The sequence below is a fragment of the Natator depressus genome, chromosome 4, assembly GCF_965152275.1.
Source record: "Natator depressus isolate rNatDep1 chromosome 4, rNatDep2.hap1, whole genome shotgun sequence".
In the NCBI taxonomy this organism is placed as follows: Eukaryota; Metazoa; Chordata; order Testudines; family Cheloniidae; genus Natator; species Natator depressus.
Window position 1 is genome coordinate 97,412,554 of NC_134237.1, and position 19,581 is coordinate 97,432,134.

Here is a 19,581-nt window from a genome sequence, read left to right on the forward strand (position 1 = left end):
TATGTAAACTGACAAATATTTATATGATACTTCACAAACATGGAATAAGATGTTCCTTCCCAGAACAGTTCACAATCAAAAATCAACAAGACATCAATTCAAGTAACAGAGTGTGTGGAAAGTTTGTTGAAAAGGAGAATGAGGTCGGAAGGATTCTTGGGATATGAAGGAGAAGGCATTTGGCAAACAGGAAGTAGGAGATTTTTTCAAATTTAGAGCTCAGCATGAATGCAGGCATGAAGCCATATTGGAATTGTTAGCAAGGACTAGGAGAAACATAGGAACTAAGACTCGGGGGGGGGAGGGGGAGAAGAGAAGGGGAAATTAGGAGGAAATGAGAATAGAGGTGGTTGTAGGAGAGAGTAAGGGAAGAGAGAGTATATACACCCTTGAACTTGAGGACTAAGGCCTCGTCTACACTACAGAAAGGTATTGTGCTAATGGCCAGATCACGGTCTTGCATCTACATACAAAAATGCTCCTAACAGTACACATCTGTGCTAAACATTTTTCAGATGAGACTTGCTTTGATCATGGCTAACCACTTTCAGTCTGATAAGATAAGAAATAAGAAGCCAGGGAAGGGATTCAAATATTGAAGGGAGGTGGTATGGACAGAGTAAAAGGAGATGACATTAATTGTACTGTTTTGGAGAGAAGAGAGACAGGAAGGCTAAAAAGCATAATTTTACAGTACCCAAACTGACAAATGATAAAGGCATGAGCAAGAGTTTTAAAGAGGGGAATGCCAAGAAAAGAATAAATTTTAGTGGTCCCAGAAGAAGCAGCAAATACCCTTTAGTGGGAAAATGGATATTTGGGAAGAGGGGGCATGATAGCAGGGGAAAAGAAGAAAAGAATGAAAGATGACATTGAGTTTGAGATTTAGAGACCAGGATTTAATGCTGATAGAAAGGGATTAGAAGGAACTAAAAAAGATCTTTAGTTCTGTGAAGACTGAGATGACACTGACATCTAGATCTCAGAGACGCACAAGACAATTGTGAAAAGCAGTACAAAACAAAACCCCTCAAAATCTGTCAGTAGAGTAAGACACAAGATACACGAGGGACAGACCCCTGTTGAGTAAAAAGGTCTTTTAAAAAAAGCAACCTACACCTTTCACAATAGAACAATGCTAAAATGAATTTCTGACTCAGGTGGGAAAAAAATCCAGAAAAAAGATTTTTTTTTAGCCCCTGTATGTATGTGAGGCCTCTCTGAAGACAAACAGGACATTAACACTTTCTATAACTGCCTTAATTACTGAGAACTGTCTTATATGTATGCTGATAATTTCGGTTTTACAAGGGAAAATTTGTTTTCATATTATCAGTGTATCTATTCTGATTTTGGTTTATTTCTTAGGACAGAGAAATACAACCAGTACTTACTCCTTCTATAAGTCCCTCAGTTAGTATTAAGTGTCTTAGAATCATCCTAATATAAACAAATCCACAACTGAGAAATCTACAAACAACCATTATTTCAGGGTGGATCTACTTTGCACAAAGTGCTGTACAAACACATAGGACATGCTCCCTGTTCCAAAGAATTTACAATCTAAAAAGACAATAGAGTGAGGGGTAGGGGGGAGGACACAATATACTAGCAAACTGATCAGTGATGTCTGGCACAGATCTGGTTAGTTCCATGGTATTATGTTTTAATTTGTATTTATTTAATCATTGAATAAGCTATCCCTAACAATCTTCCAGAGATATCTAGGTGAAATGAACTCTCTATGCTTAGGCTACACTAGAGGGGCCAGGTGTCTGGTTTTTGACCGGAAAGTCTGGTCTAAAAGGGGACCTGACAGTGTCCGATCAGATCTACTAACCAGACATCAAAAGTCTGGTTCATGCGGGCGGGGAGGCACCAGGTCATCACCCGTACCACCCCCTACTCAGCCGGGGCCGCCTCCTACCTGCCTAGGGTAGCTGCTGCTCTGTGACCCAGCTCTGCAGGCGAGTCCCTCCCAAACCGAGCAGAGGGGGAGAGGAAAGGGGGGGGAAGAGAGGGGAAAAGCAGCGAGCAATGGGGAGTGGAGGAGGGAAGAGGAGCAAACGGGGGGCATGGCCTTGGGAAGGAAAAGGCAGGGCAGGGGAGTGTCCAGTTTTTAAATATTACGAAGTTGGCAACCCTAAGATACACCCTACAGTATTTAAGAGTTAATACTCAGCAGCACTACAAGAGGTGTAAGAGAGGATCAATAGCAAAAAGGATCTCATGTATAGGCCCCAACATACATGTTAAGATTTTAAACTTTCATAACACCAGAAACAATGTAAATCCCTTTCTTCCCTCTGCTTTGGCCCACATATTCCCATATGGCATGGTGGGAGGAGACATGCAGAATATAAGACTATTTCTTCTATCATGGTGTGCTTCCAGGGCCTACAACATGGCACTCAGCTAGAGAGGAGTGCAGATGCAAGAACTTTCCACACACACGACATTTCTCTCCTACAGATCTCTGCAGATCAGTGGGCTTGGAACCCCATTCTCCTTTATGACAGAGGGGGGTGGGTGGTATGTGTGTGCACATGCGTGCCTGTCCAGCCAAGTCTTCCCTCTTTTACAGAAGAATTCAATGAAAAAAACTGAGTTAAAATGAAAAGGAGTACTTGTGGCACCTTAGAGACTAACCAATTTATTTGAGGATAAGCTTTCGTGAGCTACAGCCACTTCTATGCATCCGATGAAGTGAGCTGTAGCTCACGAAAGCTTATGCTCAAATAAATTGGTTAGTCTCTAAGGTGCCACAGGTACTCCTTTTCATTTTGCGAATACAGACTAACACAGCTGCTACTCTGAAACCCGAGTTAAAATGGATTTTCCACTCCCAGATGTGGCTTATTTCCACCGAAGGGAACATGGGGCTCTTATATTAGGAAGGAAGTCCGAGAGCAACAAAGTATTTTTGAGCTACCCAAAAGAACACAGTAAATAAGAAATTGTATTTTAGAAGAATATACACAGAAGACTGATTGTATGGTTATTAAATCTCTTTACATTAAATGATTACAAGCAGGAGGGAGCTCCCGACTGCTCCGTCAGTCAGACTGTGTCAATTGATGTGCCATATTGTTTGGTATTTTTAGATTATTCCAGTTTGGGGTTCCTTGCATACCTTTTATAAAGGATAGGTAGCAGAAATGGTTTAGTACACACCTTATCTTGATGATGCAAGTGTACATAAACAAATGATTAAATGAAGCAACTTCTTAATCATTGGCATTAACTAGGAATGACATTTCATATTGAACCCATAATTTACCTAAAATTCTCTCATTTAATGAAAATAAAGTAATGACAAGAGTTAAAGCACAATACAAAGAACACATCAGGCAAATAATTCTACATGATTCAGATTACGACTGTAAACATACAAGAAAACAAGGAAGCAGTTACTTTGTTAAAGGATACAGAAGCCAGACAAGATTTGTACTTCAATTGTGTTTCTAGTACTACATAAGTACTACTTGCAAAAACAAAACAGAAAACAGAACTAAACCACCATAAATAAAATTAAAATATTAAGATTATACACAGATTCTCCCTATACTTTAAACAGATAATTGTAATACTCCATTTTTATTAACTAGTTTTATTGGTCATACTTCAGTTCCTTTCCTGTACTTGTCCATTTCTGCAAATCAAAATGTCTCTTTAATTTTAAAGACTGCACATTGATCTCTTTGAATGAAACATGGATTTTTATATCAATTGTTTTCACCTTGAGAATATCCTCTTTTTTTGTGTATTGCTGTACATAGAAAAATTGCACTCAATGAGTAGATGTTTCTGAAAATATTAAAAATACACTATCTATACAGACTGAATGGCGATGTATTCATGTCATCTGTAGTAACTGTTCATATAATTGCTTACAAAAACACATACTGAAAATCACCTCACATAGAAGATTCTTAGGTACTTTCTCTGAAACTCATTTTGTTGATGGCTAAATATACTTATTACAGCAAGATTAAATTGCTTTTTATAAAGCCTCAGCATGCAGTGTTTCATTTCCTTATAATTCTGATAAATGTTTCCAATTCAGCAACAAAAGCAAATGCTATGTTGACTCTTAAACAGAGAGAATTTGTTTTGTTAAGGATATAAACCATAAATTGTGCAGTGTTTACTCGTCTGTTTGCCCCGCACCAACAAAATTTTCTATATATGGGTACACTCTCCAAAGGGAATGCAACACACTGAAACTATATTAGCTAGATTGATCTATCTCTAATAGGCTTATTAATAAAAACTCTGCTCCCTTTAAATAAAGATAGTCACACCTCTTTAGAATATCAAGTCACTGCGAAATAATTTTAAAAGCTAGAAAGTAAACATGAAAATTAATGAGATGGCAAGTTAGCTATTGTAGCATTTCTAATATTTACAACAACAACAAAAAGCACAGCAAGACATGTTACTTTGTGTAGTATAGTTGAGCTAAGTAATAAAGGATGTAATGGAAATAAACTGACATTTTGGTAATAACCAAGAAAAAAAGAAATTAAATAACACATTACTTATTTTCCACCAATTAACATACACCTTTTGATAAAAACAATAGTGATATAATACATTATTTATTTTAGCACCAGAAACAAGATGTAAGACAGAAACAAAACTATTACCATAATTTTATGGACATAATTAGGTTTACAATTTAAGATATTTGATTAGCACAGCCACAATCAGTTTAAGGCACTTTTCATGTTTTAGTTTGCTGAACAAGCTGGTTGGCAATATATCAGTTTCAAAGGATGAAGTAAATATTTTTTTTTCTTTAGGTTGTACTCACATTCGGCTTCATAATCAACATATGAATATGGAATTTAAAATACAGATTTATATGCCCAGATTGACAATTGAAGAACACTGCAAAAATGCACATGAGATTATAACAGATTCATAGCTAAAATAATTTTCTTCCAATTGAATCTTTTATTCTCAAAAATACTTAAAAGATTTCAGAGCTATAGAAATCTTACCTCTACATTATTTCTTTCTAATTTAGTGTAAAACTAATTCTTAACACAGCTAAGCACAGAACAAATGTTACTCTAAAGTAATATTAAAAACAGCCCTGAAAAGCTGTTGTGTGCGTATTATTTTCAGCAGCTGTAAAGATTAATTTTGCTATACGTTAGCTATATTAAAGTTAAGTTGGTCATAGAAAATATATTCAACTATATGCTCTGCCAGTTATCAGTATTTTTATACTTTTGATACAATGCAACTATCAGAAAATTCTGAAGCATTTTAATCTAGGATAAATCATAGCTGACATTTGTAGGTATGAAACATCAAATGACATTCAAGACATCAAATGACAACTAATTTCCCCCAATAGGAAAACAACAATTAACCTGCATGAACTGCTGTCCGATTCGTTTTCTTCTTCACTCGCTCCATCATCTGCTTCTGATCTATCAAAACAACGTGCATCTCCACAGTTTTCTGTTGTGAACTCAAATGTAGGGACTTCAGAGGTGGATGCCATTGGCCAAGGAGGTGAATTCTGGAAATCCTGTTGGCTAGACCTTCTGTAACCAATTGATGCCAAACGTAGTGGTAGGTTACCTGGATCTAAAAACTTTGTCCCATTAGTTGTTGCATTTTCTCCTCTGTTCCAGAAGTCTTCCCGGTGGCTGTCCATTCCAGAATTAGGGATTGATGACTGGTGACCAAACCATCTCCATCTGATTTTTAAAATCTGCTTCACGTCAAAGTCTTTACGAGAGCCAGACATCCTCAAATGAAAGCAAGTGATCGTCTAGGCAACAGGGCAAGAAGCAATGCACATAAAAGAAGATTTGTGCATCCAACCAAGACTAGAGAAACACATGCTCTTCCTGCATATGGCAAGCAAATTTTGGGAGGGACTGCATTCACATACATAAAAGCACTTTTTAAAAATCGTATGTCATCTGAATATAAACAAATGGCAAGAGATGATGAAAAATACTGGGATGAAAATACAAGGTGAAACAGTCACCTCAATCAAGAAAAATGCTAATCAGGTCACACTGAAGCAGCCAGTGCACTTTCTATTGCTTTCCTCCACATCCTCTGACCATTAGCTTTCACAAACACTAACAGCATTCATTAAAGCTCTTTCAAATGCTGAATACCACCCCCTTTTCTTAAACCACAAATGACAGAGAACGTAATTCCTATGCTGCATCTCAGAAGCTCTACTGTGTTAACTCTTGCTAATACAAATAGGAAAAAAAATCTGAGATTCTAAAAAACAAATGAAACACTTTCTTGCACTGTTAGAAATCACTAATAAAACAGGCTAAAATATACTGATTCTATTTCAGGAAAATCTGAACTGGAAAGGACTCCTTATTTCTTTCCAGTTACAAGACATGCATCAAATTGTTTTTCAAACAGACTAGATGGCTCGGGGACTGGTAAAGGGTTACAGAGCCTTTCATCTTGACATGCTGGTTTGAATCAAATCTGGGTCTGTAGTGACTGAAAGTTATTACTGATGGTTGCTTAGCAGCCTAGGAGAAATGCGCTAATGGTCTCAGTCTATTTACACATCATGAAAACCATAATCTCAGCTGCAACTAATTGATCATCATCAAGGAGTCAGAGGCACCACAGACTCAAGGCGCATCAAGACCACACTATCTTCTCACCTCTAGAACTGGACCCTACAGGTAAAACTTAAAGTGCACTGGTCAGATGCAGTTTTATTTTTCCACTCTCTCTGCAGAAAGGAGTTCAGTCTCTAGTGCTATCCAGACATGTATTTTATAAGCAGTAATTTAACTTTTAAAATCCCATGTCAGAATTCTCTATTTGTTTTTGGAAAATAGAGGGTCAAACAACAGGGATATTTTAAATCACAGTTTGCTACAGGAGTGCCGATATTTACTCCTGAAGGAATTCCGCGCCAAAAAAAATAAAAATCCTGCAAACAATATTTTAAAATTCTGCAAATGTTATGGTTAATAAATAAATGTGGAGGCACCAGCACGACAGTGGGGAGCACAGGTCACTGACTGCACAGAGGTGGGAGATCACCCTGCAGCCCTCGCCCAGGGGCATGGACTCGGTAGTGAGGCTGCACCCGACCCTGACACAACGCAAGGGCCAGACCTGCCCCAGAAACACCCTGGGGCTCTGCCCCTCCATGCCAAGCACCCTAGATGTAGGCAGGCAGGCTCAGCCCAGCAGGATCCAAGTGTGGAGGGGCTTAGTGTGGGGAGATAAGGGTTCTGTGTGGGGCAATCTGGCTGCGGGCTGCTGGGTGGGGTGGTCTGGGTACAGGGGGGATCTGGATGAACAGGGGCTCATTGTAGTAGGGGTTCTGGGTGGAGAGGCAATGGGACTCTACAGGGGGGGTCCAGGTGAAAGTGGGTGGGGCTCAACAAGGGGGGGTCTGGGTATGGAGGGTTCAGCGGGGGGGGGTGTTTCTGGGTGCTGGCTTGATGGGGTGAAGGTCCAAGTGCTGCTCGGTGGGGTGATGGTCTAGATGCAGGGAGCTAGTCAGGGTAGTCCAAGTGCGGTAGGGCTTGCTGGGATGGGGGTTCAAGTGTGGGGGTGCAGTCTGGGTGTAAGTGGGGTCTGGATGCAGGGAGGTGGGGCTTGGCTGGGGTGTTTGGGTACAAGGGGTCTCCAGATGCAGAGGGTGAGGCTTGTTGGGGTGTGGGTTCAGGTTTAGGGGAGTCAGTGGGGGGTCTGGGTGCAGGTGGTGAGGCTTAGTGGGACAATCTGGATATGAAGTGGGTCCAGATGCACGGGAGTTGGGCAGATGGGGGAGCAGCTCCCCATACATGGCTGAGGAGCAATGGGAGCAGGAAGGAGGGCCATGCGGAGCTTCCTACACCTAGAGAGGTTTCTGGGGCTGGGTCTGACCCAGCCCTGGCTGCTCCTTGCAGGGGAAGAGGAAGTCCCATCCTCCCCAGCCGTGCCAGAAATAGCAGCTAAGCCTGGCACAAGGTAGAAGCCACTGGCTGGGGCGTCCCCAGCCCCCCACCCCCCACTGATTTACCTCTCCCTGGCTGCTCCGGATGCCTGAAACAATGCACCTGCACTGCTGGGGAGCAGTGCATGACTGGTTTTGCAGCTTCCCTTTGCTTCCCCATCAGAAAATGATTTTTCTGCAGGGAAACGAAGAAATCTGTGGGAGACATGAATTCTGCACATGTGCAGTGGTGCAGAATTCCCCCAGGAGTACTACTATGTAAGACTGGAGGTTGGTTGAAAACTAGCTAGCAGACTCTCAATCCAGACAAAAAGGAGATGGTCCTGGTGGCTTGGGAGAAGCAATTAGAATGTGCAGCAAGGATTTTATCAGAACCATGATTAAAGACAGTGAGGCTGTGCTACACTACAAACTTCAGTTGATGTAAGTTACATCAGCATACAGCTGCTGCAGTTTGCATATTGCTTGTCCACATGCATACTTGGCTGCTTGCATTGGTACTGTGTGTACTCAGCAGTGATTATGTCTATGTAGGTTGCAGTGCATCACAGGTAGGTATTCCAGTGTGGCACTCGCCACTGGCCAGGTCACTGCCTTTTGAAAAATTTTCACAATGTGTTGTGGGGTAGAAATGAGTAACACAAAGGTGCCTGTGAGCAAGGAGTCAAGTTCCCATCATGCAACTTTCTCCATCCCATAATGCCATCCATCTCATAATTTTCACACAGCAGAGGGTGGAGCACCGTGTCCAGGCCCAAGAAACGAGCACTAACTGGTGGGAGTTACAAGTAGTGGGTGCTTTGACTAGCAGCATAAGTTGTGAAGTAATAAAAATGAATTTATTTAAAAAATACAAATTTTCTGCATGCCAAAAATGGTGCAAAAAACATGCAGTTAAAAAAAAAAAAAAACAAACTACCAAAATAAATTAACAGAACAGAACTTGAAAATTAGAAAGGTAGAAAACATCCCTGCCCATTTCAGCTACACATAAATTGATCTGTGAGATCTACAGTTGGCATATGTGAACTTTGGTTGGAGTTACTGTTCCTTGGAGTGGAGTGGTAGGGGTAGGGAAGTGACTTGCGATGCCACGTGGAATGTTGGGGGGGATGTAGAGAGCTGCTAAACTGGAGTTCTCCAGTGACTGCAACCGGTGGGCAAGCCATGACTACTGGACCTGTAGGTCAACAAGCATCTGCAGCACTTGCGTTTTCTATCCGAGAAGCCCTATTATGTCCTGGTGCATCTCCCTCTCCTTTTCCTGCTGGGAGTTTCTCCTGTCTGCTCTTTCCTTCTACATACTGTCTGCAATATTCACCCTCCAGGCCCTCTGTTCATAGTCTGATGCAGCACTGCTTGCAGGATCTTGCTGAACATATCCTCCTTAGTCCTCTTCTTTCTCCTCATCAGGGTTAGATGTTCCACAGGTGTGGAGGGGTACCTCAAGGTTCAAATGACAGCAGTTGCAGATGAAAGACAGATGTAAACACTGTATTTACAGTTACAACAGAAAGGAAGAGGTAAGACTCTTCAAAACTCCCTTCCCTTATTCCCATAATCATTTTTAATAAGACATCCTTATTGTCACTTGAGCTTCAGAACACCTCTACCCTCCAGCTCCAGCTCCAGCCATCGTGAGCATAGCCTGCCAGAGCAGGGAGGAGGAAGGAGGTTGCATTAGGAAAAATTGCTGGTTGCATTAGATGATAAAATTTTGGCTCCCATATCCATAGATACGAGTATAAGGCAATGGCACTGAACACTGGCACTATTTTCAACAGGCAGTGGTGACTAGCTGATACTCCTGAGGGTAACAAAGGCAGAGAGCACAGCTGTTGCTGGTGCCCTGAAGACACCCTGGCCGCGTGCCACTAGCCTGTTTACTGCAATGGTGCTTGCTGAAATCATCATGGAATTGTGTGGGAAAGTTTCCTATCAAGAAGGAAAAAATAAAGGTATCATCCCTAGAAACCTTCAGGAGAGGATCACTGAGTATCTCTGTGAAAGTTTCATCAAGATCTCTCAGGAGAATACAAGGGACAGCTCTATGTACATAAACAAACTGCTCCACATGGCCCCCCTGCCTAGCCCTACAGAGGAATGAAAACCAGATAGTTCTGCCTTTCGCTGTACTGCTTGTACTGCCTGGGGCAGCCCTCACTGAAAATGCCAAGAGCAGGACAGACTGCAAAAGGGAGAGCAGATAATCACCAGTTTTGGGAGTAACACTGAAGTTAAACTCACCAACCAGTCACAAACTGCACTTCTGATCTCCCACACTGGTTATCAAGAAGTTTAAAAAAAAAAAAAAAAAAAAAAAAATCACACAGCCCCTTTATTGCATTCCAGTTCTCTGGCTCCTAATTAGCACATAGCTCCAGTAAGCAAGAAGTTATTTAAAACTCTGGTCACAAACAAAATGTTCTTCTGACCCCAAAATGTCAGCCATGTTACCAGATCAATATTAGTTTGGATCTTATCCAAAATACCACACTGCCAGCCAATTCTTTAGCACCTAAAACTAAAGGTTTATTGTAAAGAAAAAAAGAAAGAACAAGAAGAGAGTTGTTAAATGGTAAAGCCATCAAATACATACAGAGACTTCAAAGTCCATATATCAGGTTCTTAGCAGTATTGGTGAGTTTGCTGGCATGAATGTTCCTCTGGAACATACCCACAGCTTGGATGGGTATTCAGTCCTTTATTCAGAGCTTCAGTTTGTAAAAAAAGTTACTCCAGAGGTAAGAAGCAGGACTGAAAACAAAATGGAGATGATGCAGCTAGATGCCTTTTATATTCTTTTGTCATGTGACTTGTACTTCCTGTGTCCCAAACACAAATTGTACAGCACATAGCATGGAAAGCCTTAGAGTTCTGTCCAGAAGCATACCACATGGCTTGCTGACTCATAAGGTGTATCCCCTAGTTCCTTTCAGTGGATTCATTGTACAGTTGATGGGCCATCGAACAGGCTAGGCAGTGCTGGTGCCAATCTTTTTGGGGGTGTCATCCAGATTCACAGCACAAGTTTGAAATACAGATATTCCCTACAAATCTATAAATCACAATACAAATGTGATACAAACATAAACAAGATTATCATACTGGGCAAATTATAACATTTCCCTGACACCTTACACGGAATCTTCGGCACAATTCATTGCAATTTTATAACACTCATATTAATAATATCACAGTGTTCCACATATTACGTACAGTGTCACACTGCTCTCTCTTCTCCTATGAGTAAAACAGTGAAAAGTTGATACTTTTGCCCTGTTAACTTGGGACTGAGCTGGGCACCATCTTTACATTTAAGCACTGTAAGGAAAAATATATGCATATACTTACCTGAGGTTCTTGCCCCTTCATCAGGCTCATCCGTGCTTGGCTGGTGGGACTGAATAGACCAGTGATACTCGGACCTCAGTGGTTCAAGGAGCCAAATTAGCGATCAACATTACCCAAAAGAGCCACAGAAGTATGAATTCATGGTTTCATTTACTATTTGTATATTATATATTCTATGTGCAATCTTTTCTTAATGTCCACATTTCTACAGCTGGTCTATCGTTGTGCCTACATAGTCTCTTTCCTACAGGCCCAGGAGATCCAATACCTCCTGTCTACTCCAGGCAGGAGTGCATCTAGTGCATGGAGCTTGCATAGTCAATTGGGCAGCTGCACACAACAGAGGAGAGCTACTAGGTGAGCTCACCAAGGTGCGCAATCAGGAAAACGCGTTTAAAAATATTCAGGGTTTTTAAAAGGCAGAGCGTGACTTCCAGTCCACGTGGACTACGTGGGTCAACAATCCTCTGGAATCTGAACTGATAAAAGCACTGGTTTTAACCCATAATGCTCAAAATTATTTAGGGACTGGTAACTGAGGGAATGACACTTTCACTTGCTATCATAGTCACAATCAATGGAAGTGCTTCAGTTTGCTCAATTTGTATCCATCAGACCCGAGATTTGTTGGCCTTTGAAGCATGCCCAGATTACTATTTTTTAGGCAGTTGGGAAGCAAAAGGGTTGAGTCGGTGAATACGATGAGATTATTGTTGCTGCTTTTGTTGGGTGGCTGACTTCATTTGATCAGAGTAGTATCATGGAATTTTTTTGATAATGATTATTTTACATCATACACAGAAGTCACATGAGGTTTTACAAAACATAGATCAAACCCATTCCCCTTTCTCTGTTGGACATGTATATCAGTTTTCAGTGTCAGTGAATACCAATATATAAAGGGGGTGCGCAATTTATGGCTTCTGTAGGCTGAGCTTATTGCAAGTACCAGGGGCTCCATGCATCCCTCCATTCCCCCACACAAGCTCCCTGTGTGTCATGCTCCCACGACCCTCTATTTCAGGGACTCTCTCAATTTCTCCCAATTTTCCCCTGGCACAGGTTCTTTGCTCCCTCCCTCCTTCCATATCAGGGTCCCCCATTCTCTTCCCCATGCCAGGGGCTCTGGGTCCACCTGCATTCCTTCTTCCCCCAAATTCTCTCTATTCTCCCCATTCCCCAATGGCAGGGGCTCCATGTACTCTCTCCAACCTTCCCCCATGCCAGGGTCCACCTATCTCACCACCACCATGACGTGTTCTATGCACCCCCATGTCCTCCATACCAGGATTCCCCAATTACCCTGCCAGGAGTTGTGTGCGCCCCTCCCCCATTCTCCACATCATGCCAGGGGCTCTATTCCTCTAGCTTTCCCCCTCCCGTCGACAGCAGAGTCCCCCATTCATCCCACCAAACAATGGGCTCTATTTGCCCCCATTCCTTTCCCCCACAGCAGAGTCCCCTGTTCTCCCGAACCCCGCGAGGAACTCTATGCGTCTCTTCCTCCACTCCCACAAAGTATCTTTCTTCTCCCCAGATTGAAAGGGGGGTCTGAACAACTGGTGCCCTCTCTCCCTCACCTGGAGCAGACTTTTAGGAGGTAGGAATGAATGAAGTCCTCGCTCTCCTCTTCTCTCCCTCCGGCTACCTATGCTGGCTGAGTATCCTCCCCATGACTCCCAAGAGGGAGAGCAACTATTTCTCTTTTTCAGAGTGGTAGCCCTGTTAGTCTGTATCAGCAAAAACAATGATGAGTCCTTGTGGCACCTTAGAGACTAACAAATTTATTTGGGCATAAGCTTTCGGGGGCTAAAACCCAATTCATCATATGCATGGAGTGGAACATACAGTAGGGAGGTATAAATACACAGCATATGAAAAGATGGGAGTTGCCTTACCAAAGTCATAATAAGTTTTACAGCAATAAGTTTTACAGCTGCTGTTAGCATGACAAAGCCAACACAACTAAGAGACTGACCTGGATTCTATCTTTTGTTCATATCAACAAAGTAATTTCTTTACATTCGAATCACTCCTGTGCAAATCAAGTAAAGATAATAGCAGACTTGCCAGCTCTAGTGCTTTTTAGCCCTTTCTACTGACTTACTGGGAATTCCTGCCAATTTACTGCTTTTTCTGGCACAAGGTTGTGGATTTAGTCACTTTGAAAGATAAGAGAATAAATTGTGTTGTATTATGAAATAACAAAAGCACAAAAGCTTTTCTCAATTTTCTTGACTTCCCTCAAATTGATATTACACAAATTTAGATTTTTCACACAATTTCCCCCAAAATGATAATAAAGCATTTAACAGTTTGTGCCTAAATTATATGAAATCATAATCCACAGTTTTTTGTAATAGGATGTTATATATGCATTTGGATTAGATAAACTTCACCAGGATCTTCAATGTAAATTAACAGGATTGCACAGAAACAACTAATGGCCTACATTTAGTTTGCAGAACCTTTATTACGGAGAAAACACAAAAAGAAAAGAATCCACCTTAATTCTCAGAGCCTAGTTGAATTTGTAGTACTCGAAGTTACGGGGAAAAGCCTTTTTTTTAAACTTTGAAACTGAGCATATTTGATATGAGAGAGAGACACACACACACACACGATGCCATAATGCCATTTGTATAGTAACTTTGCAGGCTTGGTTAACACTTGCTTAAAAAGTTAGGTCGGCATAGCTATGACAAAACATGCACCCCCAACCAACACAGCTATGATGACCTAATCCGGGGTGGGAAAACTTTTTGGGCCGAGGGCCACATCTGGGTGGGGAAATTGTATGCAGGGTCGGGGGTTGGGGTGCGGGAGGGAGTGTGGGGTGTGGGAGGGGGTGCAGTGTGCAGGAAAGGGCTCAGGGCAAGGGACTGAGGCAGAGGAGGGGTGCGGGGTGTATGAGGGGGCTCAGGGAAGGGAGTTGGGGTACACGGAGATGTGAGGTGCAGCAGGGGGCATAGGGCAGGGAGTTGGGGTGCAGAATGGGTTCGGGCTCCAGCCCGGCGCCGCTTACCTAAAGCGGCTCTGGGGTGGCAGTGGCACGGACTGGGGCCAGGACAGGCTCCCTGCGTGTCTGCCCTGGCCCCATGCTGCGCCGCTTCGCTCCGGGAAGCAGCCGGCACCACATCCCTGCAAGGCCCTGGGGCGGGGGCGCACAGGGTTCCACATGCTGCCCTTGCCACGCCTCCAGGTACCTCCCCCAAAGCTCCCACTGGCCGCAGTTCCCCGTTCCCGGCCAATGGGAGCTGCAGGGGGCAGTGCCTGGAGGAAAGGGCAATGCACAGAGCCCTCTGCCCTCCCCGGGGACCCAGGAACGTGGTGCCGGCCACTTCTGAGAGTGACGTGGGGCCTGCAGCACCACGGGGGGCAATCCCGCGGGCCGGATCCAAAGCCCTGAGGGGCCGGATCTGGCCTGCGGGCTGTAGTTTGCCCACCCTTGACCTAATCCCAGTGGAGATGCAGCTATGTCAACAGAAGACTGCTTCCGTCAATGTAGAAAATTTTGTTCAGGAATGTGGTGTTCATATGCCAATGGAAAAACCCTTCCGTGTGTGTAGGCTGCACTTACGCCACGGGATTCTGCCAGAGTAACTATGCTGGTATAATCTCTGTAGTGTAGTCATACCCTTGGAGGGCCTGATCCCACAAAGCCTATACACATGTACTTAACTTAATGAGACTACTCGCAGTGCTTAGTTAAGCATGTGTGTAAGTCTTTGAAAGATTGTGGCCTTTAACTTGCAGACCAAAGAATCTATGCCTAAACAAGTCTTTTCATAGTAAAGTCAAAAACGTATAATTTTCTACTTTATAGCAAATCATAAAAAAGCATATAATTTACCTAAGGGCACATTGTCCTCTCTTTGTTAACATAATACTGTGGAAAGTAGTGGGAGTTTTATATATTTACTGTGGAGATACCCTGGAACAGAGTTTCTCAAATGCAGCCACCGTGGCCACATACGGCCACCAGGGGCTTTTCTGGCAGCCACAACCTCCTGGGCTGCGATGGGGTGTGGGGGGGAGGGCAAAGTAGAACCCCCTTCCCCCTCTCTGTTGTTCCTGGATGCTGGGGTCAGCAGCAGGGGTTGGGCCCTGCCCCCCTCTGGAGACACCTGGGGCACAACGCTGGAGGAGCAGGCAGCCAGTGAGTTCCCCACCTTCCCAGGCGTGGTGGGGCTCAGGCTTTGGGCTTCAGCTCTGGGGTGGCAGCGCAGCAGGCTCTGGTTGTGGGGCTTCAGGCTCCAGCCCTGGGCTCTGGCTGCGCAGTGGCAGGCCCCAGGCTCCGGCCAATGGCTTCAGGGTCCATCCCTGGACCCCGTCCTCCAGCCATGGGGCTTCGGGCTCTGGCCGCAGGGCTTCAGGCTCCAGCCCTCCAACCCCCATCTCCTCTGGCCCCCATTGCCTCCCCCAACCCTCCATCCAGGGCTTAATTTGTCCCCAGGCTTGCCAGGGCTGAGTAAATCTGCTGTGAAAAGTGATACTTGTATTTTTGTTAAAATCACTTTTCACAACATACTTACTAGCTAGCAATAAATAAATTACAATGATTTGAATGTGTATATATGCATATTTATTTGGTTTTCCTAAAGCTAATCAAGGATTTCAGGAAAAAAGTCTGAGAGTGGTCACCAGCAAGAGTTGGTGGCCACACTCTGAGGCCACCAAAAAATTTGTCCTGATAAATTTTCCCTAGAAAACCCCTTCCCTAGAACTTGACAGGCACCAAATCAACTGATAATAGAATACTGATTTTCTTGAAAGCATGAGGCTCTGAGCCTGTAAACACTTAAGCGCATGCGTAATTTTAGTCACAAGATTAGTCCTATAAACTTCAACAGGACTATTCAAGTGAGCAAGGTTCTGCAAACATTTAAGTATGTGCATGACTGGGAGCTTAATTTACCAAATTCTGCATTCGGAACAATTCAGATTGGCGCTAATAGTACTATAGTTAAACTTGCACTAGAGGACAAGATTGATAACTGAAAGAATTCAGCAAGACAGTTTTAATAAATTACTTCCCACAAAAAGGTCTCAAGAATAATTTATCAGAATGAAGGAGAAGAAAAGATATTGGCCCTTTAAAAAAAAAAATTTAAAAAGGAGTTCAGGTCACTCACATTCTTAAGACAATATATATGGCCTGCTTCACTTGTCCAAGTGTTGAAGAGTGATAATCCAATATAATTAGTTACAACGTAGACACAAAATTTATGCTAAGGAGATCATGTCAGCAGGATGCTATTTAACCTCAACTAGTCAATCTAAAGAAATATAGCTAGAATATGAGCAGAGGTAGGAGAGATTTTATTTGTGCTAGACTTTTGTAGATAGTAATCCATTTGAATTTTGTATATGCATTTTCATAAGGATGCGAAGTACCCACAGTGCTAGAGCAGACTTAATACATCTAAATAAATATATATACACACCCATTAAAAAGGTAAGTCTCTATTATTTGGTATTTATTATCTTAGATTAATTTTCTATTAGGAAATTAGTACCTAAAATTAAACCTCCAAATGAACAGAAATATATAAAATCTACCAAAGCATTTTCAAGATCTGAAAACCAGCACTCTTCTATTCAGGTGTTTTTCCTGTTGCTGCTACTGCTACCCTTTGGCTTTACACAATTATATTATCATCATCCAACACCAATGCAACATCAAATACTATATTTTCAATCTGATTATTCTGTCAAATGGATTATACAATTATCTGTTTATCCTGACCAGCTCCTTTGTCCTTCAAGTCAAGGCCTGAGAGATAAAAGACTCAGCTGATCATTAGAAGATTTTAATATTTACTTGTCAACTAAATGAAAATATCAAAATATAATTAAAGTCCCTATTTTAGTCCTTATTTTAACTGCTATGATTAGTTTCTCCTAATTCCAAAGATCGCTCTTTACTGTATGATATTGTAATTCAAACTTTAGAACATAATTAAACTTTTAAAAAAATTGATAAAAAAGATAGAAATATTTTCAACTGCCAGTATTTGCAAACAAACACGAGGCATCTATGCTGAGGCATAGATTAGTGCCTCAGCATACTTCAGATGTTTGTAACTGATCAAATACACTCTGGAACGTTACCAGGCTTGCAAAACTATTTTTGTAGACATTTACAAATATGAAATCAGATTAAAATATTAATCCAAAGAAAGTAGTTATATACAGACAAAAAACCTACTTGTGTCTGAAGGCAAGTGATTACGGTAAAAGAAAAAAAGCCCTCTCTGTCCTCCTTTCTCTGCTTCCTTTTTGCTACACCCAGAGGATAATGGCAACAGCCTGAGAGGGACTTCAAAAAGAGAAGGAGCTTTGTTTAGAGCAGAGACAGCATTCAGATTTATGGCACCATGAAGGGACCTTCGTAGAGCAGCAATTGGACCTTGCTCTACTCTCCATCTTATTCATATAAGAAAAATAAATCCTATAACATATGTCAGGACATGTCTACAAATTTTAACAGAGACATAACATTTCTGCCTCTGAAGATGCAAGAAAGGAAAGGGTACTTTCTTAAAATCAAACATGCCACTGTTATCCAAACCAACCTCATGAGTAAAAGCTTAAGAAAAGAAAGGATAGACGACATCTCTGACAAACCAGTAATGGGGGAAGGGAAGGAGAAAGCATATTTTAGAGTTAAGGGATCTCTAATGAGAGAAAGCCAGGCTACTAGTCCCATATGTTTAAATCTAGCATTTCAGCTAACTTTCGCGGCTTCTGGAGAGAAAAGCAATGGCAGCCGGGGTCTAAGGCATATAAGGCTATATGGATTTAAGTTCATCTATATATCACAGTGGTATCCAAGTACAAGCATCTTGACCTGCACCTAGAAATAAACAGGAATATAGTTGGGGGTGAAAGTAGGCTGGTACGGGCCGGTACAGTGTACCGACAAGAAGTGGCCCCCAGTATCGGCCTACCAGCAGCTGACGTTAAAGCGTTGCCCCTTCTCGCGCCCGCCCCGTCAGCAGCCAGAGCCCTGGGCCGTTTTAAATTGCCAACGGAGCCCCGGGCAGCCCGGGCCAGGCAGCACGGATGGGCTGGCTGAGGGAGACTGACACCCAGCCCCACCCCTTCCACCCGAGGCCCCTCCCTTTCCATCTTCTGTGTTACTTCACCCCTGAATACAGGGGATGTTCCCTGCAGCCAATACCCCTTAAGAGGTAAGCAGGCATATTCTCCATCATCTCTAGCTTTCAAGTGATCTTCAGCTATAGCCAAACATGGGTTGTGCTGCAATATACCAATCTAGAAATCAAAAAAGCAGGGATATTTCCATGGTGAGGTGTGCCTCTGAAACGTTTCACACATTTCTAGACAGGCACAGATTTCAAAAAAACAAAAAACAAAAACAAACCAAAAAAACAACTCAGCAAGTGCTACCTACTGACAAATTCTCGGAGTAGATAAATGTCCAAGAACACCGCCAAATTGCAAAACCCTTGAAAAAAGATGGAAAAAACACCCTTATAATAAGGGTGGAGGCAACCACTCCTGCACTCCCTTTAAATTCCTTCCCCCAACATCTGACTTGCTGAGACTGAGGCTATGTCTGCGCTACAGCAGCAGCACTGCAGCTACACTGCTGTAGCATAGACATTTGCTTCAGCAATAGATGGGGTTTTTTCTGTTGCTGTAGTAAATCAACTCCCTCGAGAGGCAGTAACTAGGTTAATGGAAGAATTCTTCCAACAACCTAGGGGTGCCTATACCAGGGCTTGGGTTGGTTTAACTCAGGGGTGTAGATTTTTCAGACCCCTGAGAGATGTAGCTAGGTTGACCTAAGTTTTAGATGTAAGTCAGGCCACAGCTTGTTCACTGTCGCACAAGCCTCGGTTCCAGCTTGGCACTGGGAAAGCCTAAGGCTATTGAACAAACTTATCTTTCTTTCATTAGACCTATATGTATGTGTCATCTGCATTCCAGTAAGACAACGACCCAAATCATGTCACTATCTTCTCTAAAAGCCTCACAGTGTTGAGCCAAAAGGATAAGTTTTGTGGAACCCCATCCCACAAGAGATCCCTCAAGCAGCTGAACAACTGCCCAAACCTCTTAAAGAGCAGAACCAGTTTAGAATGGTATAGTAACCAAACAAGGAAAATTGCATGGTCAAGAATATAGAAGGCTGATGTCAGCACTATACAGAACATCGTTAACACCATTTCCTGTTGCCAATATGAATATGATGAAAATAAGGCCTGGTCTCTGGAGTGACAACTCTCAGGCTTCTT

At 42.5% G+C, this 19,581-nt stretch overlaps 1 protein-coding gene and 1 long non-coding RNA gene across 10 annotated transcripts in view; one reads left to right on the top strand and one right to left on the bottom strand.

Annotated features, from left to right (window-relative positions):
- The window catches only part of KLHL5 (kelch like family member 5), a 97,324-nt gene that overhangs the window by 45,201 nt on the left and 32,542 nt on the right, over positions 1 to 19,581 (bottom strand). The window contains exon 1 of one of the 9 annotated variants that reach the window (XM_074951533.1): positions 5,385 to 5,791. The exons of the other annotated variants lie outside the window; for them this stretch is intronic. Coding sequence (XP_074807634.1) covers positions 5,385 to 5,767 — 383 coding nt within the window. The 5' untranslated portion in view covers positions 5,768 to 5,791. Of the gene's footprint in view, positions 1 to 5,384; positions 5,792 to 19,581 lie in introns of those variants that run through there. 9 annotated transcript variants of the gene reach the window in all.
- LOC141986713 (uncharacterized) lies at positions 6,502 to 10,455 on the top strand. Its single transcript, XR_012639351.1, has 3 exons — positions 6,502 to 6,689; positions 9,374 to 9,483; positions 9,745 to 10,455. It is a non-coding gene; the product is annotated as an uncharacterized LOC141986713 (long non-coding RNA).